This window comes from Dipodomys ordii, unplaced genomic scaffold (genome assembly GCF_000151885.1).
Source record: "Dipodomys ordii isolate 6190 unplaced genomic scaffold, Dord_2.0 Scaffold97, whole genome shotgun sequence".
Lineage (NCBI taxonomy): Eukaryota > Metazoa > Chordata > Mammalia > Rodentia > Heteromyidae > Dipodomys > Dipodomys ordii.
In genome coordinates, this window is record NW_012267313.1 from 3,488,520 (window position 1) to 3,516,311 (window position 27,792).

The 27,792-nt window shown below is 36.2% G+C and overlaps 1 protein-coding gene across 1 annotated transcript in view; it reads left to right on the forward strand.

Moving 5' to 3' along the window:
- Lama2 (laminin, alpha 2) overlaps positions 1 to 27,792 on the forward strand; it is a 544,126-nt gene that overhangs the window by 329,889 nt on the left and 186,445 nt on the right. Inside the window, exons 18-21 of the mRNA XM_013026778.1 lie at positions 4,224 to 4,310; positions 16,262 to 16,473; positions 20,136 to 20,242; positions 26,047 to 26,227. Of these exons, the coding sequence (XP_012882232.1) occupies positions 4,224 to 4,310; positions 16,262 to 16,473; positions 20,136 to 20,242; positions 26,047 to 26,227 (587 nt within the window). The remainder of the gene's footprint in view (positions 1 to 4,223; positions 4,311 to 16,261; positions 16,474 to 20,135; positions 20,243 to 26,046; positions 26,228 to 27,792) is intronic.

Consider the following 27,792-nt stretch of genomic DNA (forward strand, 5'->3'; position numbering starts at 1 on the left):
TAATGAAGCCTATTGAAATGAAGAATTATTTTAACTAATGATATTGATGGGTTACATTATGTTCTTGTATGGAAATGTCATAATGAACTACCCCCAGCCAGAGCAACTAATGTATACTAATTATTAAAAATCTTTAAAAGCTAATGTATTTGCATGCATAAACATATACACATAGGTTCACATGTAAAGGTAATTATGTTCATGAACATAGGCATAGTTATAAATGAACTCCTATACACATAAAAGTCTATATTCATATGTAAATCCTTATAATTAATTGCAAGAGTAGCATCCCTTCCTTCTCATCTTTGTGGCGAGCTCTTGGTGTTCTTTGTGCTTTTGTGTCCTAAGTGTAATGGGCTGGAAAATCTAGGAATCAAAATGTTCTCTCTGTTGGTGTTTCAACCAACTAGAGTTAAGTGACATAATCTTGGAATCACTTGAAGTCAGTGATGATATTACAGTTCCAATTTGTGTCACAGGACAATTAGCTTCATCTCTTGGCCAAAATCAGAGTCAAGTTATTACCTTTGCCAAGGCAAATTCTGTAGATATTTTTTGCTGTGTACATTTATTGCTCCTTGAGAGTTTAATTTTGTTGTTGAATGCCATCTTCTGCCTTTTAAAGAAAACCAATGCACTAATAGAGATGTATTTTCTGAAGAGGTTTGACTTGAATATGTCATTTCAATTAATTGTATTACCAAAGGTTAAACTCAACCTCACCCTCAACAGAAGATTTGAAGGACAGTGATTATATGAAGCAGAGAACATCAAGTTAAGACTCTTAAGTTTTTAAGATCTCATGGCAAACTCTCTTGGAAATCAGGGTATGACCTTGTGAAAGAAAAATTATACCTACTCCCCCCAAACTCAAAGCATTTTGTGAAAAGGTGATAAAATTTACTTGCACAAATATTTTGAACTATAGAGTGTGTCAGATATAATATGTTTTTATTGTTTGCTTTATTTTTTTCTGGAAAGTGTTACTTCTCATCAGTGAACCGATTTTACTTTACTTTTGTTGGTTTAAACTGACATATAAGAATTTGAAACCTATTTTATCAATAGTTTGTAAAGTATCAGAAAACATGTCAAGCATGTTTGACATGACTTAGAGTAAACTGATCTAGGAGTTAATAAAGCAATTTATATGGTCTTTCTTTCAATCACTGTAGTGCCCTAGGGGTAGAAAACTCCAGGATTCTTACCGAGGATCCCTTGTCCACAGATAAGGGAGTTATAGAATGCCATTTTTTTCCCTTCAGTCATGGGGCTTGAACTCAGTGTCTGGGCACTGTCCCTGAGCAATTTTTCTCAAGTCCAGTGCACTACCAGGTTGAGCCACAACACCACTTCTGGTCTTGTGATAGTTAATTGTAGATAAGAGTCTCAAGGACTTTCCTGCCAAAGCTGGCATTGATTAGCAATTCTCAGATCTCAGCCTCCTGCATAGCTAGGATTACAGGCGTGAGCCACCTGCACATGACTAGATGCCTTTTATTTGTTTGTTTGATTTTTTTTTTTGGTTGGTCATGGGCATGAACTCTGGGCCTGGACACTGTTCCTCAGCTCTTCAGCTCAAGGCTGATGCTCTACCACATGAGCCACAGTGCCACTTCTGGCTTTTTCTGTTATGTGGTGCTGAGGAATAGAACCGAGGGCTTCATGAATGTGAGGCAAGCACTCTACTACTGAGCCACATCCCCAGCCCTCGAATGCCAATTTTTAAAGAAGACATACCCACACAGTAGAAATTAGTCAAAATCCTGCTCTCTCCTTAGTATTTATAAACAATAAGAAATCACAGGTAGGGATGAGAGAAAACCTTGTTTCTTTCTGTTTTCACATGAGCATCTTCCTAGTGTAAACCCATTCCTCCCCCCCAAAACCCATGCTTTGTGAACCCCTTTGTCTACAAGTTTCCTCCTAAAGGAATTTCTCTTCTCTCAGAGCACAGGCTGGATGCTTGTGGCAGAACTAGAATTTGCAAGATGGGCTGTTTTGTATGTATTATAAATTCAAGTTATCATAAATCAGGTTTTTCCCCTTGGACCTATCTGGACTTTCCAGATAGGAAATGCTATGTACTGTGATTTTAATGTCCCACTACCATAAAAACAGTAATTATTAAATACTTATATGACTACAATGTGTTAAGCTTAGTATTTAAAAATAGTACCCATGATCTGAGGTGTACCAAAGTCAAATATTCTTGTTTGTTTGTTTGTTTAACATAAAACAACTTTATTGAGAGAGTTCCTACACTGACCAGTCAGGGCCACAGCACAGGCTCAGGAGTTGGTACTGCAACCCTGAATGGCCCACAAGCTAGGGGTTTTAAAGGAAAAATCCATGTGGTCAAGTCTGGTCACACTCAAGTGGCCAATGGGATTGTAACACACACAAAGGATTGTACAGTCATACCACACCACATGCAGGTGGCCAATTGTTAGGTTTTTAAAAAGAGGTAGCTGAGTAAGAACAACACCACACATGTGGTATTCAGGTAAGGGGTAGGTTTATTCATCATTCTGGCTGGCACCAGACCATGTTGGCCCTCCACATGGCTGGGAAAGAGAGCTGAGTAAGAGAGAGAGCTGGGAAAGAGAGAGAGCTGGGAAAAAGAGAGAAAAGAGCTAGAAAAGAAGTAGAAAAGAGAAGAGAGAGCTGGGAAAGAGAGAGCTAGGACAGAGTGTGTCTGGGCCTGGGCTAGGCCTTATCTAGGGTATGGGCGGAGAAAGGTGTGGCCACATCAAATTCAGATGTGACCTCAGCGGATGCAGATGTGACCTCTTCCAGGTGTGCCAGTTGCCAAAATATTCGAAAGCCAGACAATTATCAGGAGCAGGAGGAGGTCAGGAATTGAAGTGTTTAATTTGTTGTTCTCTTTTTAATTCATTTAGCCATCAAGCTAGCCTCTACAGAATTGTCCTGTCATGCATAATATAAAATAAGTCTGTTTAGGGAAACCATACTGGGAGAAAGATTAATTGAGGGCATATACCTCTGAAATGATAGAACAACATAGCACCTGAAATCGTTGATTTTGTAGAAGTTGAGGGTACAGTGATGTTTGTCAGAGGCTGTAAGAGTAGACAGGGGGAGCTGTGGGTGCTAAGTTAAAGTTAGGAAACAAAAGTTCTCCTGACTACTCTGACGTACAATGACTAGAGGTAAAAATATCCTGTGTATCACAGAACTTCAGAAGAAATGATTTTGAAAGTTTTCACTATAAAGAATTAGTAAGTTTGAGGAGATATATACAACTATGTATACATACAATGTGCACTGTGAAGCATGCAATGTATATTATGAACCATTATGTACTGGCCATTTATTTGTACAACTTGCATTTTTATGTATCAGTAAAAAATTTTTTAATGATCAAACAACAGAACCCACACACTTCAAGATGATCAAGGGCTCTCTTGAGAGCCAACAGCTAGCTATGTTATAGGGTATCAAGCATGGGGTTAAGTGTTGCATGAGAGATGTCGTCTCTACTAGGCAAAGGTAGAACAGGTAGTTGAGTGCTAATACTGGCACATGGTTACTGTCCTGGTTTTTTCTTTGGTGTCTGCCTGTTCAGACCCTAATTAGAGTCATGTTAAGAGCAAGGTAAGTTTTGAAACATTCCAGGAAGTATACAATGGCCAGGTTGTTTGTATTATAAGTTTAGGTAGACTATGCACACTTGATCTGTTCTAGGAACTTTCCTCTTGGAATCCATCCATGTTAATGACATGTTTGCTATTACACATATGTAACATTACACACACACACAAGTGTGTGTGTGGCATGTTGTGGGAATCATGCTATCATCATCTCTATATAATGAGTTTTCTACAATCTCTAAGATTCCTCTCAGCTGCTTCAAACTTCAGGGTAAAACACCAGAAAGAATGTATCTGGTTTTGCTAGGCCTAGAGACTCCCCAGAAAACAGCTTCCTCTTGTTACAGATAATCACAAACCCAGAACAGTCAAAAGTCAGTTAATAACTTGTCAGAAGGAGCCTGCTTTCCATGCATCTATAGAAGCAACCATTTCATCTCATTCTCCATTAGCCAGACCCTACTTTCTATGTAGGAAGTGAGCATGACCAGCTTGTGCCCTTTGGTCACAGCAGTAGGAGAGAAAGAGAAATGAAAATAAACCATTAATGACTTTGTCTGTGTGCTGATTTCTTGTCCCTTTTTACCCCCAACAAAATCCACACAGCTTTAGCCCAACGTGCCATTTGGACCGGAATCTTGGATTGATGTGTGATCAATGCCCTGTGGGGTACGCAGGATCACGCTGTGAAAGGTAAGCACGTTCTACACAACCTTGCCCAGATGAGTTGTACCTTGGGAGTTATAAAACCACAACCAGTATCTCACCTTTGCTGTGTTCCCTCCCCGCCACCCCCCCCAAAAGCTACTACATTCATGAGGTGAAGTAAAGTTTCTTATCACACTTGTCAAATGAATGCATTTTATTTTTATAGTTTATTTATCTTATAGAAATTGCTTCATAAATCTTCATTCATGTAGAGAATATCTGATTAATGTTTTAATCTAAAAGGTTAAGAATTAACCTACAGTCATTCTAAAAAGTATTGCTCGAGTGGAAAGACATCCCTTTAAGATTTATATTACTGTCTACCAACGGCACCATCTATTTCTCATAATTAGCTTTTTGTCCTGAAAATGTGTCTTAAATTCATAGTTCACAGTTCAGCAAGTAGTCTATAATTTACTTTAAATATATTTGAAAAGAGAAACAAAATGTGATTTGTTACCATGATTTATATTCTCTTCTAATTACTCCTCTATCCATATTTCAATTTCCTTTGAATGTTTTGGACTGCTTCACAGTGGAGCTATGGATATTATTTTATATAATTTGCATAATTACATTTCCTTCCAACTCTTTTTGAAGAAATGCTTCTTCTATATATTCATATAAATATGGTACAAACTTTCTTATTGATATTGTTGACCGAAGGAAGAACTGTCATCTGGTTGAGCCCTGAAATGCTCCTCTCAGCTACCCTTCTGGGGGAAGAGGAGGGAAAGGGCAAGAGAAATTACCTGCTTTCACCCCCACACACACGGCAGGGCCATTTCAGCCTATCTTTCTTACCTTTTTGGAAGCCATTGTCCATTTCAGCCAAAGTGCTTAATGCCAATGAAGCACTAGCCAATCATCCAGAGACAGTTTGGCTACCAGGAGCATTTCAGGGACAAAGCACCAGTGCCAGATTCTAATAGTAGTGAGTACTATTTCTAAATATGGGGTTTCTGTAAATGAAGAACTGAAATACGGAGAATTTATTTACCGGCCAGAAACTCAGAAACTTTAATTGTGTATTTTTTTATATAAAGGAAGACATGAGCATATTACTAAATAGGAGCACATATCATTGCCAAGACAGATTTACATCCAATGCTTTATATTTCCCAGATCATGACAGGCAACACTTTTTTTTAGTAACTGGAACATGACAGTTGCTCTGTCATAAAGGCCATTATATCTGCTTCTGTAGGTGAGCATTATCTCTGATGTATTTATATTGCTTTGCACAATGTGTGATCCTTTCTGTACATTTTAGACAATAGTTGCTGAACCCTATATGATTGAAAACGCTACATTCTATTTAATAAATATCTGTTTAGCAAGTGCAATGTGCTAGCTACAGGGTGAGTTATTGGAGACAAACCAATGAATTATACATCCTTGCCCTCAAGCAGCTCACAGCTTTCTTTATTGCAGGTGAGAATGGTTGGATGTACTCTTGAGAGATTTCTAATTGAATAATAAAATCACCAAGGGAAAACAAACCTGACAGAAAGCATGATCTCCTGTCTTAAGTCTATCTGTATTCATCACACACACACACACACACACACACAATATGACATGAGGCACACACACAGTATAGCAAATGGCAGATCTCATCTCAACCAAAATTAGTCTTCAATATTATATACTTATATACTTAATGGGATGTTATCTTTGTCTAGCCAGAATTTGGATTAGGGTTTTCCAGGAATGCTTAGGATGTATGATTTTAGTGTATGTCTATGAACCCAAACAATTGTATGGATCAGAAATATTAAGAGCAACACTTTTGAGATGTGCCTATTCAAGCAGAGAAGGGGTGGGAATGAAGGCCAGGGTTAAGAATGAGCTACTAGATGCCATGAAAACCTAGTGATTGAAACTGTCATGTAAAAAATTTATGTGAAGCTGGGATCACGCCTGTAATCCTAGCTACTCAGGAGGCTGAGATCTGAGGATCACGGTTCAAAGCCAACCCAGGCAGGAAAGTCCGTGAGACTCTTATCTCCAATAAACCAAAAAGTGGCGCTATGGCTCAAGTGGTAGAGTGCTCGCCTTGAGCTGAAGAGCACAGGGACAGCATCCAAGCCCAGAGTTCAAGCCCCACGACCAACCAAAAAAAAAAAAAAGTGTGTGATTGCTCTATGCACATCATCTGCATAAAATCAACATTTAAAAACCATGGGGTTGGGAAGGTGGCTCAGTGGTAGAGCGCTTGTCTTGCATGCATGAGGCCCTGGGTTTGATTCCTCAGCACTACATAAGCAAAAAAAAAGAAAAAAGCCGGAAGTGGCTCAAGTGGTAGAGCGCTAGCCTTGAGCTAAAGAGCTGAGGGACAGCGCCCAGGCCCAGAGTTCAGGCCCCACAACCAGACCCCAAAACAAAACAAAACAAACAAACAAAAAAACCATAATGGTGTTTTCCTAACTGATGTTGCTCCTGGAACACAGACTTCTGTGTTGAAGTAAGTTAGGGAGGTATCTATTAGTGTGTTAGAAGTTCTCCTCTGTCCTAACATGCATAGTCAGGAAAGCTGATCAATTTGCTCAGCTCCTCATTTTTTATAAATGTGGTCTTAGATCTTCTGCTCTCATTATCAAGCATGAACATATCTCAGACTACAGCTTAGATGGACAAGAATTATAACTTTATATTATTTATCTTAGTATCATCTATCTTAGTATCATCTCTATTTTGAGGTTCCATTTTCCATCTGTGGAGCTGTATGAACACACACACACATACACTTACACACAAGTGTGCACCATAGTTTCTTTACTCACTCAGACTGGGAACCTAGACTGATTCTATATCTTGGCTGTTATATGCTATATACATGGGTGAACAGGTGCCTCTCATATGTATTGATTTTTCCTTTCATTGACATATACTTAAACATTAAAATAATTTTTATTTATTAGCAATTTGTAATTTATCTTTTGAAACTTTCCAATCCTATTACACATTTGTCTATTGGAATTATTTGTTCTATTTTTGTTTAACTTTTTTTAGCTCATTTCTGCATAGCAATCCATTGTCATATGAGTAGGTTGCAAAGACTTTCTTTCAATCTGTGTTTCTTGATTCTAACAATTGTTTCTTTTGATGGAGAGAAGATTTTTATTTGATGTTATCCTGGTTGTTCATTTTTGTTCTTATTTTCTGGGCTTTTGTTTTGGAGTCCTATTTCAGGAAGTTGCTGCACATATACAGATATTTCCTGTTTTGGGTCTTACATTTAGGAGTTTAATCTACATTTAATGGATTATTAGTAAAGAGAAAGGGAAATGGATCTAACTTCATCCCACGTGCAGATATCCAGTTTTTCAAACATAATGTAAGAGGCTGTCTTTTCTTCATTGAATGTTTGGTTCCTTTTTCAAAAATAAGATAGCTGTAGTTGTGTGGATTTATTTCTGGGATTTTTGTTAGTACCTTGCTGTTTTTGTTGCATGCCTTATAGAATAGTTTAAAGTGATGCATTGTGATACCTTCAGAACTGCTCTTTTTGCTCAGAATTTCTTTGTTTATTCAGGATCATATACGTCTCCATATGTATATTTGGATTTGCTTTCCTATTAAAGACAGTAATTGGGATTTTTGAGGAATACTATGTTGAGGCTATTGATAATATAGGTTAGCTATTGATATCTTCTTCACTTCATTTAATTTTTTTTTGTCAGTCCTGAGGCCTGAACTCTGGGCCTGGGCACTGTCCCTCAGCTCTTCAGCTCAAGGCTAGTGCGCAACCACTTGAGCCACAACATCACTTCCAGCTTTTTCTGCCTATGTGGTACTGAGGAATCAAACCCAGGGCCTCATGCATTCAAGGCAAGCACTCTACCACTGAGCCACCTTCCCAGCCCCTTTCTTTAATGTTTTATAGCTGACATTGTAAGTTTTTTTATGTCCTTCATTAAGTTTATTCCTAGAAATGCTTTTTAGATTATTGTGAATGAAATATTTTCTCCATTTCTTTTTGTGCCTGCATTTTGTTATTTTAAAAAGCTGCTGATTATTATATGGTAACTTTGTATCTTTCTTACTGCTTTTTCAAAAGTGTTGATTAGGTCCAAGAATTGTGTAATCTTTATGATCTGATATGTATAGGATTTTATCTCTCTATATATTATGTTCCTTTAATTTTTCTTTGTTTTGTTTTGCTAGCTAAGAATTCCAGCACTATATAGAATAAGAGTGAAAGAATGGACACATTGTATTGTTCCTGACTTTATAGGAATGATTTCTGTTTTTCCCCATCTAGTGCTGTAATATATTTATTTGTGTTTTTTGAGCCATCCTTGCATTCCAGAATGAAACCACTTTGATCATGTGTATGACTTTTTAAGTGCATTATTGAATTCAGTTTACTATTATTTTATTGAGTTTTTTGCTCTACTTTCATTAAAAATGGTGTATTATTTTCTTTTGTTGTTGTTATTGTTGTTGTTGTATCTTTATTCAGTTTGGGTATCAGGATAATTCTGGGTTATAGAATGAATGTGCTGTTTTGGGTTTTGTTTTTTGTTTTTTTTTTGCTTTTCTATTTTATGAACTAGTTTGAGAAGTATCTTTGTTGTTCTTTTGAGAAGTATCTTTGTTGTTCTTTAAAGGTCTAGTAGAATTTATCAGTGGATTCATCTAGTCATGGAATCTTCTTTGTAGGGAGACTTCATTACTATTTAGATCTTGTTGCACATTTTAAGTCTGTGTAAGTGATAAATATACTCTTGGGTCAATTTAGACCTGTCAAATAAATTTGGAAATTTGTCCATTCCTTCTAGATTTTTTTAGTGTATTTGAATGCAAGTTTTCAAATATTCCCTCATAATATCTGAATTTTATTAATATTAGTTGTTATACCATTTCTTATTTCTAATTTAAATAACTATTTGCCTTCTTTTGTTTAGTGTGGTGAAAGGTTTGTCATTTTTGTTTATTTTTTCAAAGAATCATCTTTCTTTGCATTGATTCTATAAAATATTTTTTAAATCTCAATTTCACTAATTTTTATTGGCTCTTTCTTTTTCAATCTATGATTTGAGATTTTTGTTCTTTTAAGAATTTTAATTTATTAGGTGAGATATCTATTTATGTACATGATTATAAATGTAAACTTTGCTCTTACCATTGCCTTGACTGTGTCCTAATGTTTCTAAATAATCTTGATTTATGCTCATTTGATTCTAGGAATTTTGTTCTACTTCCTGACTTATTTCTTTGATGTCCCATTTGTTGTTCAACAGTCATTAGTCACCATTCATCATTCTATCCCTATGTTTTCAAATACTTTCTATTTGTTTGTTTATTTTTCTGTTGACTTCTAGTTTTATTCAATTATCCAATAAATACAGGTGGCTCTTTCTTACTTCATAAGACATTTTCTATATTCTAAAATTGATTAATTTTGGAGAAAGTCCCATGGGCTCCCAAGAAAACTGTATATCCTATTGTGGTTAGGGAGACCATTTGGTAGATATCTGTTAATTCTATTTTATCTATAAAATCATTGCTTCAGAACTTCAACAGTTTCTTTTTGTTGTTTGATGACCTATTTGTGACAGTTAGACATTAACCTGCTATTCTTATGTTGTGGTTTATTTGTACTTTTATGTCCAGCAGTGATTTTTTAAGTGAAATTTGGTTTGCCATTATTCACTGCAGAAATATTTGCAATTTATTATGTCTTCTTGATGGGTCAATCCTTTCCTTTGACTTTTCTGACTACTTTTGTTGTAAATATTACTTTGTAAAATATGATTATAGCTACTTCAGCTTACTTTTAGGCTCTGTTTGCTTGGAAATATTTTATGTTCTTTCATTTCAAGCCTGTATTTGTCTTTGTCACTGAGATATATTTCCTTTAAGCCACAAATGGTGGGTCCTGTTCGTTAATCCAATCTGGCAGTCTGTGTCTTTTGAGTGGAGAGTGTAGACCATTACTATTTAGTTACTATGGAAAAATGTGTAGTAATAACTGTAATTTTGTGTTTTTTATGGTTTGATTCTTTTGTAGTTTTCATTTCCTTTTCATTTTATCTGTTTTTACCCATATTTTCCTAGTAGTATTTATCTTCCTCTACTATATGTATCTCATACAGTGAGAGAGATGAATGGTTGTGAAGTCCTATAGTTTTTTTGTTTATCATGGATGGATTTTATTTCTCCTTCAATTTAAAAGAATAGATTTTCTGGATGCAGTAATCTAGGTTGGCAGTTAAATTCTTTCAGGTCTTGAAGTATATCTTTCCAAACTGTCCAGTTTAGACTTTCTGCTGAGAAGTCTGCTGTTATTCTGGTAGTTTGTCATTATGTGACTTCATGCTCCTCTCTTTTAGCTTTCAATATTCTTCCCTTTTTCTTTAGATTTAGTATTTTAGATATAATATGTCTTGGAGTAGTTCTTTTTGTTTTGTCTGCTGGATGTCTTTAAAGTATCCTGTCACTGAATGGCTGACTCTTTCTCCAAAGATTTGGGAAAAAATTCTCCTACCTCATTAAATATATGTTGTATCCATTTGCTTGTACCTCTTCTTTCTCTTCTAAACCCATGATTTATAAATTTGCTTTTTTAATAGTCTCCTGGAGGTCTTGCATGTTTCATTCACATTTCTTTGTTTTCTTTTTCTTTACCTTATTGTTCTAATACAGCTACTGTCTCTTTGAGCCCTGATATTATGCCTCCAATTAGGTCTAGTCTACTAGACAAACTTTATGCATACTTTTTATTTGATTTATTAAGTCTTTTATTTCCAGAATTTTACTTTGATATTTTCAGACTTTGTGAATCTTTATTGAATGTCTCTTTCATATTTTACATGGTCTCCCTTACTTCATTCAGGCATTTGCGTCTTCTTTGACTTCATTCAGCTTTTTAATATATGACCTCTTTCATTTCATTGATCATTTTTATAATCACGCTTCTGAGTCCTTTGTCTTGGCTTTCTTCCTCTTCACTATCCATCTTTGAAAGTGTCATGTGCCTCGCTCTTTCATATTTCTTGTGTTTTTGCATTTAGATCTGAGGGCAAACCATTGGCTAGAGATTTTATTCCTCTATAGCCTTGTAGTCAAAGTGTTCAGCCAAGCATGGATGGTAGAGACTTGAATGTACTTTGACACTGCTGGAATGGGGGTCATAACTTATTGCATTCATACTCAGGACAGCAATCTGATCTACAGCACTACTCATATAGAGGAAAACTAGCTTAAATCATTTGTGTTTTGGTTTGGCATAATCTGTAGGTTGGGGTTGGGGCTGATCAAGACTCTTGTCTATTTCTGTGCTATTTCCAGCTTAGATCTTCCTCTCTTTGTTTCCTAAAATCCACTGCTGACCTCACAGTGCTTGGTTTTTATTTCCAGCCAAGCAGGTTCCCATTTGCTTCACAGGCTTTCTTGTTAGTGTTCTCTGTGGAAACACACTTGCATCCTTTAAATATGCCTGAGAATAGGGAAAAATTAAAATCAAACCTCTAAATCTTGCACCACTGGTAGTTGAGAGGGTCAGGTATTCTGCCTGCTGGTTTCATATATTTCAGACCCTTCCTCATAATTTGTTAACCTGTGAGGAGAGAAGGCTAGGGAATATTATATAAGCCCCAGGTCTTGGGTTCCAAAATTTCAGCCCTGCCTGACAACAAATCCCATAACCGGAGTAGATAGCTCTTGAATTCTGAACACTCTTCCAGCCACAAGTTTGGTGGTGGTAGTTCTGTTAGGATTCTCAGGCACTGTGAGTTTCTCTAGCCTGGGAGGGCAGAGTGATCTACCAACATGCTTCCTGCATTGCTTTTAATTTCTGAGCTTCCTCATACTAGTATTCTTTCCTCTGCACAACTGCCTCTCTTGATTGTCTTACCCCTAAATATTGTGTCCAAAGATTTCCTCAGCTATGATTGCTCCTTTTATTTCACATCTTCAGGGTAGTATAATCTCACATTCTGCCTTCTTGCTGACCAGTGAAACCAGCCAGAATCTCATGGAACCTGAGAACACAGGCAGCTGAGGGCTTGTAACTTTGTTATTGAAATAGTCCTTAGGCAATAAAAGTTCTCGCTGCTTATAGGCAGAGCTAGGCACCACTGCACCTCTCATTTCCTAAATTTCTATTCATTCAGTTCACGCACATCAATGCCAGCCCCTCTCCAAGAGCATCTAATTTTCTCTCACCTAGTCCCTGCATCCTAGGACATGATGGCTGTGATTATTCCTTGCTTTTCAAGTTCCCATGGTAGTTCTCACTCAGACTCTGCCTGTAACATATGCTAGTTCAAAATAAAATAAAATACTCTTAGAAATGAAAACCATAAAACCTTGCCAGGCTTTCGACCACACAGCCACTCAGTAGCTCCTAAAACCTGAGCACTCTGCCAGCCCAGGGTTCAGTACTTCATTAATGAAATGATTTTCAGACAATGAAACTGAACTGTTCTTCCCAGGATGAGGCATGACTAGAAACCACTGTGCATCTGACTTACTGATCTTCTATTCACGTCTCAGCTTACCCATGTCAAAGCCTTTCCCTGTGTACCAGCGTTTTGCCATCCCCCTCACAGATTCTTTGTCCAGATGTCCCTAAACTGTCATAGCTCTTTGTTTTCAGGACACCAAAGTACCTCAGTTGCAAACAGAGCTCCCCAAGATACAGGGAGTGAAAGTCTGCCAGTCCAATGCTGGTCTGTCACTAGGGAAGTCTCCCTCACAGAAAATCCCACACGGGATTTAAAAATTAAAGGAAGCATCATTGATCTCACAGCTCATGCTGCTGTCTGCTGTCTGGCTTCCTGCACCAAGGGAGTCAGGGCTGGAGCTGCAAACTCCTTCTTACTTTTGGTTGTTGTTGTTGTTGTGTTGACTTTCTGTTTCCAGACTTTTCTGATATACTGTCCTCTTCTGAATACGGTTTCTCCTTTGTTATCTAGAGTCTTCTCATTCATGGAGTGCCCTGATTAAATTATTTTTTATTTTTATTTTAGCAACAATTTACATGAAACATTTTATTACTGTGCTGACACTGGAGCTTGAACACAGGGGCTGGGCAGTGTCTCTGGGCTTTTTTGCTGATACTCTACCACTTGAGTCACACCTCCAGTTCTGGATTTTTGCTGGTTAATGAGAATCTCACAGACTTCTTTGCTCTGATCGCTTTGAACCACAATTTTCACATCTTAGCTTTCTGAGTATGTAGGATTATAGGCATGATTCACCTGCCCCCAACTCCAAGGTAACATTTTTACAGGGCTTTCTGAATGCTGTTCTATGTATAAGCTCTCTCTGTTTCTCTCTCTGTTTCTCTTTCTCTCTCTCTCGCTCTCTTGCTCTCTTGCTCTCACTCTCTCCCCCCTCTCTCTTTCTCTCACACACATCTGTACAGCAGTAATAAACTAAATATGTTGTAGAAGTATCCTCCTTTCAATAAAGTGATAGGAATTTTCTATCATGCATATTCACAAAATATCCTTACCTATTCTGCAATAAAAATAAAAGACAGATGCTTCTTTAGTTATTCTGTGTAATTATAGTTATTTTCTTTGTGGATCAAGGTTTTTTTTTAATTGTAAAAGAATTTTGGACTTATTAATTGTCATCTGTGTTAAGAAAAATTCCCAGACCTTGTTTTATAATGCCATCTCTCCTGAGAGTACAAATCATTTTGAGGAAAGTGAGCTGAAAATAATAGGTTTGGTTGGCTGCGATAATGATCATTATACATTCTTGTTCTAAGTGGAGCAAAGTCACTCTCTTAGTGGTAAAAAAAATGAAATGTGATGTGGATGTCTTCATAAGTTCCAAATATTCAACACAGCAAGAAGAATTGGGTTAAACTTCAGAAAGTTCCTCTTACTTTGGCTGTGGTGTGGTTTGAACTCAGGGTCGCACTCTTCCTGGCAAGTGTTACACCACCTGAGCCATATTCCCAGTCCTTAAACTTCTAGTTTGTTTTTCATAAAGGATTTGTCACTCACTTTGCCCAAGCTGGCTTCACACTTCCTTGATTTTCCTATCTTGTCTACCAGGTAGCTTGGTATTACAGATGTGTACCACAATGCCTGACCCTAAAATCGTACTTTTATGATGTAAAATAACACTCCTAAAAGGGTTGTGTGGGGATATATTTTATAATCATGGATGAATAAGTAATTATATTTGTGGGTGGAAGTATTCTCTTAAGCGATGTTTATATAACTTTTATCATTTTATAAACCAGTTTGTGGATATAATTAAATCTACTAATCTTATTAACTAGGATATGCTAACACATTAAACCTATAAGATTATTATGATGCCTAAAGTTCCCTAAAGTGACTATACCAAGTTAGTGACTTTGTCCTGCAATTATATTGTTAATGTATCTTCAGTATGACATTCTGGCATTTCTGTCTCAAATGGAGCTTCACCCTAAAAATGAACTCCATATGTGTCAGTGGGTATAATAGTAGTGTGCAATGAAGGTAATTTTATTTTCCTGTATTATTTTTTTAAGTAGTGTGCAAAGGGGTTTCAATTTAACAAGTCAGATCATAAATAGTATGCATCTTGATCAGTGTCATCCTTCCATAATTCTTCTCTATTTCTTCTAGTCCCATACACACCCTCAAATTACATGGTGCCATTTTTCCAATTGGAGATTGACTGTAATGACTGTACTTGTTCCTTCTTCCCCTTCCCCAACTAAATATGTTTTAGCTTCCTGGTACTTATTTGTTAAGCTATTAATTAGCTGTTCAGAGGATTATACCATTAGAATTCTCCCCTGAGTATACCATGCTTTAGTCTGTTTGTGTAAACATATGTATAGGTAGGTAGGTAGGTAGGTAGATAGATAAATAGATATAGATGAATCCCTATATATCTTTCATATATGTTTATAACTTAGATCTAGCTTCTACTATGAGAGGAAACATCTTCTGCACAGTTTTTGTTTCAACTCAGTGTTAATCCTTGCTGCAAAAACTTTTGATGAGATGGCATAGATGAAGATGACAGACCTAGCCTGATCATTGACGTCATGTGTCTTTTCTCATGCCTGCTTTGGCAAGAGTGGCTTAATGTGAAGTACGAGAAAATACAGATGAAAGAGATGACAGAACAGAATTCAAATAGGTGCCACCTATTAGGATCTGAGTGATTAAGCAGCATTTAAAAACATTAAAATCATGATAATTTCAAAATGTTACAAGTGTTCTTCTCTGCCATGCCTTATAAATAATGAAAATGTTTTGCCGTATCATCTGAGAGAATAGATTTTTTTAAGACCTGAATCTGCTAGTACAATTCACCATCTTTTATGTCATGTGACTATAGTAGGCAGGTATATTCATGTAAATTCCTCCAGTAAAGAGTTTTTATTGGAAACCTGTGTCTGCATCTACATGCAAATGTAGGCAAACGTATTATTAATTCAGAGACACCCACAGCCCTCACCCAAATAACAATATAACACTCTAAGTCACAGTTTCTATTAAATAGATTCTGAACACTCTCTACTGAAATTCTTTGTGAGCCTGTTTTTTTAATAATATGCGCCTGCTGTAAGAACAACAAAGAAATGTGAATCTTACATATTTGCACAGAAAACAGCCAATTGGAATGAAGTCATAAAATGTGTTGTACTACAAAGGCTTTGCGACTTGACTCGGCTTCCTCCAGAGTGCCAGCAGCAGATTTCTTATTATGCTTTGGTCTCATCTTCAGTGCCAGTGACATGATCTTTTTTCTTTTTTTGGTCTGACTGAAATCTAATTACCAGCAGGGCTGGCAAGATTTCATCTTGTATCTACACTGTAGTTATAACAAAACAGTTCTTTTAAATCACTTTGTGTTTGAGACAAGGAATTCTTAAAAGGAAAAGTCATCTCCTAAGATGACTGGAATATAGAAACATTGTCTAGGAATACTGAAGTACTGACTGATGGAATTTTTCACTGTAGATGTGCGGAAGGCTATTTTGGACAACCTTCTGTACCTGGAGGATCATGTCAACCATGCCAATGCAATGACAACCTTGACTTCTCGGTCCCTGGCAGCTGTGACAGCTTGTCTGGCTCCTGTCTGATATGTAAGCCAGGTACAACAGGCCGGTACTGTGAGCTCTGTGCTGATGGATATTTTGGAGACGCAGTTGATGCAAGGAACTGTCAGCGTAAGTCTTGAACTATTGATGCTACTGACAGAATTGATGTATTATACCTCAGAGTAGTTGATGAGTTCTTGAGTGGGGATTGGACACAAGGAAATTATCTCTAATGCACGGATGACAGATACACAGACTAGACACAGGGTCTGCATATTCCAAAGTATTCCTTTGTACAAACAGAGTAAATCCTTTGCAAATGGCTGCATTGCGGATGTGTTTCTCGATGGCAAACATATGTCTGTTTGCATGTAATATGGAGATTTGAAATGAGTATGTGTTCATAGCAGAAAAAGAGAATGTGGAAATTAATTCTTGGAAATTGCCTTGGAAATTCTCTTTTGGCACTTCAATTCTAATCACTTGCTTGAAATACATTTATCTGTCCATTTTATTTCATTAGTGCCCATCGGTAAGCATTAAATGGTTATGTTTCAGAGAGTCTGATATTTCATATTTAAGTCTATTAACATAAAAGTCTGCCAATATTTTCACACATAGGTATTATAATTAAGTAAACAGCTTCATCTTAAAACTATACAATGTTAGCTTTGTATTTTCTTCCCAGAATTCAGCTACTCTAGTTTCCTCCATTTAGGACAGGACATTCCTGCCCTTATCTTTATTTCCTTTGCTATTATTCAGTGTTGCAGAGCATTTATAAATGCTTTGTAATAGTGTTAATGCATTATTATGCAAAGATGACTCCATAATAGAAAAATGGAATGGAATACAAGCCCAAGTTAGCACTCCAGTGCATCATGTGACATTAACAGCTTCATTGGTTGTTATAACCTTAGGGAAGAGCAAGTTATGATACCAGCAATTCACTTCTGCTAAATTTGAGTTGTAAGAAGAGAAGCTGCGAATCTATGGGTCAGCCTATAATCTTAGCTATTCAAGAGGCTAAAATCTAGAGTATCTCAGTTCAAACACAGCCTGAGCAGAAAAGACTATGAGACTCCATTTCCAAAATAGTCATCAAAAAGCAGAGCTGGACCAGGTGCTGGTGACTCACCAGCTGAGATCTGAGGATCACAGTTCAAAGTTAGCCTAGGCAGGAAAGTCTGTAAGAATCTTATCTCTAGCTAACCACTAAAAAATAAAATCAGAAAATGAAGCTGTTGCTCAAGTAGTAACGCTCTAGTTTTGAGCACAAAATCCTAGCACCCAGGACCTTACTTCAAGACTGGCACAAAAAAGCCAGGCTGGAGGTATTCAACTGGAAGAGGCCCAGTAGGGATGGCTTACTGAATGAGAGGGGAATCCCACTGACATTTTTTCCAGGCTTTCCTTAAAACCACAGTCCTCCCAAGTAGCTGGGTTACAAGTGAAATCATAGCTCCTAGCTTGAAAGCAAAATTTCCATCAGTCTTAGAATGAGTTTAAATGCTGTGGAATTCCACATTTGTGAAGAATCATAGGGAACTTAATATGTTTTTATAAGCAGACAAATTATGTAGGATCTATGCCTTCTAAATTTGTGACTTCACTGAACAAGATTTCTGACCTTGCTGAGACTGTTTTCCCATGGATAATGGAGGGCATGAGGGTTTTTTTGGTTGTGTGTGTGTGTGTGTGTGTGTGTGTGTGTGTGTGTGTAGACTAGAGAATTTAATACATAAAGAGGATCCAGTGTGTCTTAGAGCATAGCGATACGTACATGTGGTTGGTCATTTGATAGCATTACCTTTTAGAGTTGTGAGAAGCAATGAGTCACCAGTTCTAAGGCCAGTTCATCATTTAATGTTCTTTCTCTGTCTCCTAATAATCCCTTCCATAAAGATGATGATACTATTCTACTAGTTTACTTCAGTAAACTACAGATGCCCCAAGAACACAGTTTTAAACTTACAAATATTAAGTATCATACTTTTCTACATGTTTATTTTTTAAATTCTATTATTGTTTTCCTTATTTGTGATAATGAAGTATGAATTCAGAGTCTTCTCAGTTTTCTTGTGGCATACCTGAGCACCACTTGACCCATGCTTCCAGCCCAACTTTTTGCCAGTTATTTTGTTAGAAGCATAACTACTAACAGTGATCCTCCAGAATCTGGCCACCGAAGTCTAGTAAGATGGCAGCATGAGGCTCTGGTGCCCAGCTCCTTTGGTTACTTTTAAGGGGACATTTATGGACTGCTACTAAATTTATAGTAAACTTAATTTTGTAGTTGCTACTTGCAGGAAAAAAAAGGATTTAAAGGTTCTAAACTGCAGAACACTTTTAAACTCATGTATAATACACACAAGAAAAATTTATAAACATAGTAATATACCATACATTTCTTCTGTCCAGATAAAAATAGATATTTAAAGAAAGTATGTTTTTCATTTTTTCCTCTTCATTCCTGCCATGGATGTTCTTAGGCTGTTACCTGAGAATATAACAGGCTGCTGCCCAGACAATGTCTCAGTGGCCACCATACTGGTCTTGAGTTAGTAGAGATTGAAGGCAAAACTTTGCTGGAAGAAAATCAAGCAGATTTTAGAAGAGCGTTGAGGGGAAAGGTAATCCAGAAGCAAGTGAACACAATAATAGCATAGCTGATAGAGTAGCTATTTATAATACATTCTTATGTTGTCCTCAAAGTATAAAGAGATATTGTTCAACATTAACCATCTATGATTAGTTTAAATCCTCATGTCATCTCCCCCTCACAATTTTATGTTCGTGTCAATGCAATTATCTGTACTATTAGCATGTACTTGTAGAGCATAATATAAGTCATTAATTACCATCCTATTTGTGACAAAAAAAGAATACCAGCATTTAGTCTAATTGATTATAAGTTTTGGAATAACATCTGACAACTTTATAACAGAAAAATAATAGAAGATTCCCAAAACCATACATATGTTCTATCTATGGAGATGGTATATGAAACACAAAAAAAATGATTTGAAAAAATATAATGCTTTAATCCTAGTAAGCTTGAAGCAATGTTGGCAATCTTGCATATTTTTACGTATAAAAGGATGTATATTTTTTCAGTTCATTTTTGTAATACAAAAACTGGTGTATGGTAAACAATTGTTATAGTGAAAGGATAATTGTCATTTCATTAATAATGACATGAATACTATGACATGACAATGTGATACTTTCTCAAAATTAGTCTGGCTTTTGAATCAGTCTGTATCATTTGAAATTAAAATATAATCCTTTAATATTATCTCCAATAACCTTATACCTAATCTTAAGTTTCATTAAGAATCTTGGCCACTTATACTATCTGATAAACATGAAACCTTATATTTGTTCTGGTTACTTCTAAATTCAGTGCCTTCAGTCTATAATAACATTAACAGCACATGAGGTGCCAACCATTGAGCCTTTATATGAGTTCCCTCTACAGTTTGTAGAGTTGCTAGAAAGGATAACATGCTTACTTTAGTGCATAGGAAACTTTTGTTACTGAATTTAGGTGTCAGTGTTACAGGTGGGGTGTACCGTTATTTAACAAACTACATCAAGAGTAGGAGCATTGCAGATCTTCGATTTTATGATCAGGAGCAGTGCTCAATCCTTAAAGTCTATGCATTATATTCCAAATTCCAAGCATACTTCAAAATCAGATACACTGCTGACCCCAAACATTTCCGGGAAGGTAACTCAATCTGTATTGAAAATACTTTTCCAGCCATAGTTGTCTTTTCTTTTTACAGCCTGTCGTTGTAATGTCAATGGCTCCTTCTCAGAGATTTGCCACAGGCAAACTGGACAGTGTGAATGCATGCCCAACGTGCAAGGGCAGCACTGTGATGAATGTAAGGTAAGGAGTTACTGCTTCCCTCATGATTTTCAGTGGCCTGAGGGGGAATGTTTCATGCATGTTTGAATGTTAAAATCAAGACTCAGGATCATCTAATGGTACAGATAGGATTCCATGATGTATTTTCTCAACTAGAACAAAACTTGTTGTCCTTTCCAATTGACCTGCATTCTACGTTTATTTAGTAGTCAATTTATATAGCCTTTGATATATAGCCTTTTTGAAGCCAAAAAACTATGAACATATTCTGGTCTTTGGAGAGAAAAAATATTCTTTCCTTTAGTTTTACATTTTTAGAAATAAAATGTGTAACTCCCTTTGTTCTTAGCACATGCTGTCTTCCCAGTTCTATCATTTGAAAGTTGGTTCCAATGACTAACTTGACAAGTTTTCAGTAGGGAAACAGATCAATATATTTTTAGATGTATTTTGGTAAAAATGAAATATTCAATTAAAGTGTGTTATCCTCAGCCCCTGAACCTATCGATTGCTCTGCATTCAGGAGAACATGTCCCTTGAGAATCTTCTCTGAGAACTGGTGGATTTCCACAAAGTCTATCACATCAATACATTTTATTGGTAATAAAAGACTATTAAGCCAAAGCAAATAATTCTCAGATGTCAAACCTTTCAGTGGAAGTTTGAAAATATCATCTGCTTCTATCTCTTGAATAATACCATATGCTCTTTGTTTTCTTTTCATTTTGTTTTTCTGTGTTGTTTTTTTTTTCCTTTTCTGTTGGATCTTGAAGCCCAATCTGTGGTGGGATCCAGCGAAGCGATTCTGCGAGCTCTGTCACTGCGATCCCCTGGGCTCTGTGTCACCGCAATGTGACATGACAGGAAGATGTGTCTGTAAAGCAGGCTTCCTAGGGAGACGGTGCAGCCTCCGCAGGCAGGTGCACCAGCAGGAGGAGCAGCCCCAGAGGGCACAGCGGGTGCTGGGGTCCCCCCGGAGGTGGGGTTCCAGCAGCTCCAGTGGCTGTCCTCGGGGAGCATATCGGGCCCCAGCTCCGGTAATGGCAAAGGCATTGCATGGCATGTGTGATCTGTTTGCTGCAGCTGGAAAGTCCCTAGTGCCATTTAACCAAATTACTACGTGTGCAGATTGCCAGTGCCAAATTAGACATCTTCCCACTGACACCTTTTGAAAAGTAACTCTCCTTATACTTTGAAACATATATTGGAGTTTAAACGAGGTAGAAATTAAATGAGAATTTTTGGAAGGAACTCAGGTTTCATTTGGAGGAACCTCACTTTTATGAATGAACAAATTTTTTTAAAATAAACAAAGGAATTTGCCCAGGAAATGTAGAGCATCAATATAGCTCTTATCTGGTATTCATTATAATTAGGGATTTTGTTCCTTTCCACATCCTAATTTTGCTCATGTGTATATCAAACACAAGAAACAGATTATCCCCTGCCACAAATGCAATATCATACTAAAAATAAGAAAGTTGTTTCTAGTTACCAAATTTGGTTCTAACCTTACTAAGCAAATGCAAATAATGATAAGGAAGCGGAAAAGAAGTAAAAAGAGAAGAAAGGAAATACCCTTCAGTGCTGAGTTGCAGAGTAAAAAGAGACAAGATTTGCTGCTATAGATTTGAGATCCTTAAAGAGTTGAGGGTAGGGATTCTAAGGAAGGAGTAAAATGAAAAATAAGAGGAAAAACCATTATTTCATCTCAGAGCTTATTATTGTACCTTAGAGAAACAAGAAATTTGGGTAACACCTTGCCTCACACCAAATCCCAAGTTCCTCATTCCTGGCTGTATATTCCTTCTTTCTATAATTTGCCTTCTTCATATACAGTAGATGCAACCTCATAAGGTTTGTGTCTGCTTAAATATTCCAGGAAACAAGTCAGAAAAATTTTTGGCTGGGAATTGAAGTTCATGCCTAATAATTCCAACACTCAGAAAATGGAATTACACAGTGAGATCTTATCTTTCATATATATATACATATATATATATATTCAAGGAAAAAGCACATCTATGAAGCTTAAATCAGAGAGAACGTGGCATCATGGAAAGCTTTTGACTTCTTCTATAGTGAAGTTCTGACTCTAGGGAGAAAAAGATAGGCAGAAGGATTTCATACAAAAAGCCTATTTGGGCACAGATTACCAGAATCTTTTTTTTTTTGTCCAGATCCATAGGAAGGACTCAAGCAAAATTTTCCCATTAGCAGATTCCTGTTAATAGGAACTTTCTAATACCTTTCTGGGACTAGAAGTGACTTGAAGAAGCACAGGAGAGTCCTGCGCCTGGGCTTAGCTCATTCCTGTGCTGTATCAGAGGAACATTAAATGGAGTAGTTTAGAAAGAGCAGAAATGTGTTCTTCACCAATGGAGTTGAAAAGTAAAGTACTGTCAGGTCCCTCGTTGCTGATGGCCTTGCGTCCTCTTGACAAGCATCTCTTCACAGCTACCTCGTGTGGTGGAGAAATGATTTTTATTAGGCCACTGATGTCATTCCTGAGGAGCTTCACTGTCATGACTGAATCCTCAATCCCAGCCTCCTAATACCATCACAACAGAGGTTAGAATTTCAGCACAGGAAGTTGGAAGAGAATGAACCTCTTCTGTGTAAACAGAAGAATGGAAGCTGGTGGTTGTTGGGTACCAGAATTCTGCACTGCACACTTCCTTGCAGAGAGTGGACACAGGGCATGAGACACTAACATGGGATGGTTAAAGGGAATGTTAAGTATTATTGCTACTAATATTGTTCCTAAATGGAGATGTCTTTAAAATAAATGCTATTCTCAAAAAAAAGTGAATCAATTTAAAATAAAAGACAACATTAGTAACTCAACAAAATGCCTTTATAACAGAAATTGAGCAGAAATTCAACTCTACTTCACACCCTACATATCTCAATACTGCTTTGTCCTAAGACACAATCAATCAATCAATTAATCAATCAATAACAAAGTGAAGGACTGAGGCAGTATTTTGTGTGTAAGAGTGTAAAGAACACTGATTTTGAATCTAGAATGGTTGCAGCACAATCCTGACTCAATAGTTCACCAGTTTGTAACTTTAGGCAACTTTCCATGCCACAATTACCCCAATATTTTAAAATGTAATAACAATTACATCTTCAGGAGTTTTCCTGAGAATTCACACTGATGAAAGGTTTTAGAGCAGTACTTGGCACAAAAGAATCAATACTTGCCTGTTGGATTTTATTACTTCTCCTAGCAAGAATTATTTATGGGAACCCAGCCAAGTTTCTGCTACACATGGACCAGCACTCTTCCCTGTGTTCGTGTTACGGTATTAATCTTGATTGTTAGCTAGGAGTGTTGGCCCTTAGATCTCATCATTAGGGGAATTTTCTATATTTTAGGGAAATTTTTTTAGCTTTTGAAATAAGGCTTTTTGAAGCTCAAATGGAATAAAAATTGTATTAGTGAAGCTTGGTAGTCTTACTTTGGAGTCACTTAGCCTTTTACGCTACATTATTTAACTATTTGAGATGTATGAAGATGACATTTCATCTTATGCATTTTCTGGCAACATCAGTATTGGAATTTATTTATAATGGCTATGATTTAGAAAATCATTTAATATAAAATTTTGAGTCCATAAAATATGCATATAGATCTATATACACATGTATACCTGTACACAAACTTATACGTGCATATGTGTGTGTGTGTGTTTACATATGCCAAATAAAGAAAATTTAGGAAATAAAAATGAATGTAAAGTACTACCTTAATGTAAACTACTACCTGAATTTAAAGTAATATCTATAATTTACCTTATCTATTGAAATTTTTGGAAATATTAGCAATGGAAAGTATTTCTTCTACTAATTTAGCATATATTCTAGTTTTGTTCTATATAGTTACATTTGTATTTATGTGTTTCTGAGTGGTGTGTGTGCCCTAAGTATGTAATAGAATCTGTAGAATTCTTTTTGCTGCTTCTTAGAAACATTTTTACATCGCTTTGAAATGTATTTTGACAATCGCTCCTCATCTGATAGCATGAATGCATCATCATTTGATTTGTTCAGCTATTTCCCTAACACTATGTAATGCCTCCAACAGTTATACACTGTGCTAAGTAATACTGAAATGGATATGCCTCTATTTTAATTACTTTTCTAATGATTGATCTTTTTTTTTTTTTTGCCTGTCCAGGGCTTGAACTCAGGGCCTAGGCAATGTCCCTAAGCCTTTTTGTGCTCAAGGCCAGCACTCTATCATAGCACCACTACTGACTTTTTCAGAGTAGTTATTTGGAGATAAGAGTCTTACAGACTTTTCTGCCCAGGCTACCTTCAAACCATGATTCTCAGATCTCAGACTCCTGAGTAGCTGGGATTACAGGTGTGAGCCACCGTACCTGAGATCACTTCTTTGTACCTAGGATTTTCCATGAATTTCTCTAGTGTGAATAAAAATATTTGTGTTTTAATTTTTCCTTGTGCAGGTAAATTTGATTTCAACATCATAGCATTTTCTGGCACTATTGGATATTTTTTTCAATATAGTGAAATCTGAGTTAACGAGAAAGAAAACTAAAATTAGCAGTCAATGTAAATATTAAAATTATCAAGTTCAGATAGCCCATTTTATTTTAACAATCAAATTCTTCTTAGTCAGATTAAAAGCCTATTTTTTCAGTGTGATTTTAACTTCTGAAACATTTTTTAAATAATTTCAACAACAATTTCAAATATGCATAATGAGGCCTATTCACTTCTCTTTGGGTGATTAACATAAAATGGTAATGTTTATTTTTACCAAGAAGTAATTACTCAATCTAATTTTCCAAAATAGAAATTATTTTTTACAAAGAAGTAATTACTGAGACCAATTTTCCAGATGAAATATCTTAACGATGTGACATTCTATACTGAGAAGGCTTGTGTGACATGCTTTTTTTAAAAAAAATTATTATCTTTAAGTAGTTAAGAAGTTACACATTAAGCAAGATACATGCTTTCAATTTTTCCTAATAGTGACTCCTATATCCATTGGTGTGTTCAACATAGTCACCCAAGTCTGATAGCATGCATTTCAAGAAAGGCAGCAAAAGTAGTAATACAAACTTAACTGCAGAAAATGATGTGTTACGAATACTTACATGATATATATGTGAACAATTTATCAATTGACAACTTCTCTTTACTTTTCTAATTTAGTGCTTTCCTATGTTTCTTTTCTCATTAAGTCAGTTTCCATAATTAAAACCCAAGAAAACTAGATGTTTGTTGAATCAATTATTTAGTCAGAGTAGGTATTACCTGTAATTTGTAATGAAAATTACTTACTATAGCCAAGACTAGAAGTATTTATGGGTCTATGATAAAAAAAATAGATCAAATTTTAGGATAAATTTTTTGAAATTTATTTTAGCTTTAGACTGCTGGTCAATACTGTCGAAAGGATTACCAAGTAAAAGCAACTCATAAGTTCTGAAAGTAATAAATTTAGATGATTAGAAATAAAGTGAACTAAATTTTAAAGTTAGAAATACAAAGTATAAGTTACTTCTCATGGCAACTTCAGAAAGCACAGGAGGTGACTGACTAAAACAAAACTGTTAAAAAAGAATGATGTCTACTTCTGCTATTAGTATTGATGGTATTTTAAAACAATTTCTCTCTGGATATCAGAAAATATCCACTCTACCAAATAACAACTTAATTGCTCTAACATCTGGAAGGAATCCTGATAATCCCGCTTCCTCTTCTCCAGCCTGATCTCTTTTGTGCATCTTACCTCATTGTGGATTAATTACTACAATTTCAATGTACTTCTTCTTCCATGCCAGCCTCAAACTTTTGGGCTACAATCCACAAGAGGGTGTGTTCCATGCAATTGCAATTCTTTTGGGTCGAAGTCGTTTGACTGTGAAGAGAATGGACAGTGCTGGTGCCAGCCTGGGGTCACAGGAAAGAAATGTGACCGCTGTGCCCATGGCTATTTCAACTTCCAGGAAGGAGGTTGCACAGGTATGTAACTAAGACTGGTACTCGTGTCTTGGCTTCTGTAATAGTCTCTTCTATTAAAGAAAATTCTCAATGACAACAAATATATGATACAGAATATTTAACTTAATAAGTAATCATAATTCTTTTCAGTTAAATGGCAAGTACAGTGCACTGCCATATAAAACATCTGCCCTATAAATTCATTTGCAAATCCTCAAGGAAAAAAAGTCCATCAGCAGATCCCAATTCTAACCTGTTGCTCCCAGTCTGTGACCTACATGCTGCCAGTTACTGCAGCTGGAAATTCAAATGTGCAGTGTTTCTTGTGTCAGTGTTATCATCGACCTCTCCAAAGCAAAGAGATATTGCAACTTATTGTAAACTTGAGACAAGTATCAAATAATTTAATATAGTTTTCCTAGATCAAACCATATGGTTTTAGCTACTTTCTTAGGTGCCTTGAAAACTGTGATAATTAAGGAGATAAACAAGTCAGGCTGTACATATTTAGTACATGAGAAAAGAAAGGAAAGGTCTTCTAACATGATTCCTTTCAGTAGTGTTCCTTGTTCATCCAGAGCCTTCACACAAATCATACACTATATTGTTATTATTATTAACCATCATAGAAAATTTATGTATCAGTATAAATATGTAAATTTGAAAAAATTAATTTTTATATATTCACCAGCATTTTAGATACGTGGTTTTATCATAGACCAAACCATTTTAAGTTACTGTGAAGGTGATCATTGTAGGCTTTCTAGGAATTTGTGTATGATCTACAAGCGTGCATTTGAAGTCATGATCTGTCTTTGGGAGAGTAAGGGGAACATAGAAATGGTGGGACAAAGAGTGAAGAAATGCAGTAATGATACTAGGTTGAAAATGAATGAGATAAATGTGGGGGGGCATGTGAGGGAACAACTGGAAGAGAGCAAGGAAAAAGGTGAAACTGCACAAAAAGAAATATATTCTGCATCTTACTTACATAACTATAACTCCTCTGTACATCACCTTTACAATAACAATAAAATGCATTAAAATGGGAGGATGGGAGGATGTTCCAAGAAAATTACATGATGAAACCCATATGTAAAAATTAATGTACACCAATAAAAACTATTGACCATTAAAAAAATAAAAATAAAGTTATGAGGTGGCAATTTACAATACTTTAAATCCAGTCCTTCCTAATATTTCCACTTATTATAAATTAATGTGAGGATATTGTACATTCAGACATGCCACCTAACAAGTTACAGATAGAATAAAAATAGTAGGTAAAATTAGGAAGTGGTGATTCTATTTCAAAAATGCAGACCTGGTAGCATGCTAAGCCAGAGAAGCAGAATGGAAAATGAAGCACCATCTAGGAAGGATAACATTTAAGATTGCCAGCATGACTTTCACTGAGCAGCCTGGATTTAACCAGTGGATATATCGGTAATAGTTTTGTGACCTTGACTAGGTGATTCAGCCTTGCTTTTTCTCTGCAAAATTCAACTATTTTATTAGGACAATAATAGTATCTACATCATACTGTTTTGAATTAGTTAATTCCTATAAAATATTGAGAGAAATTC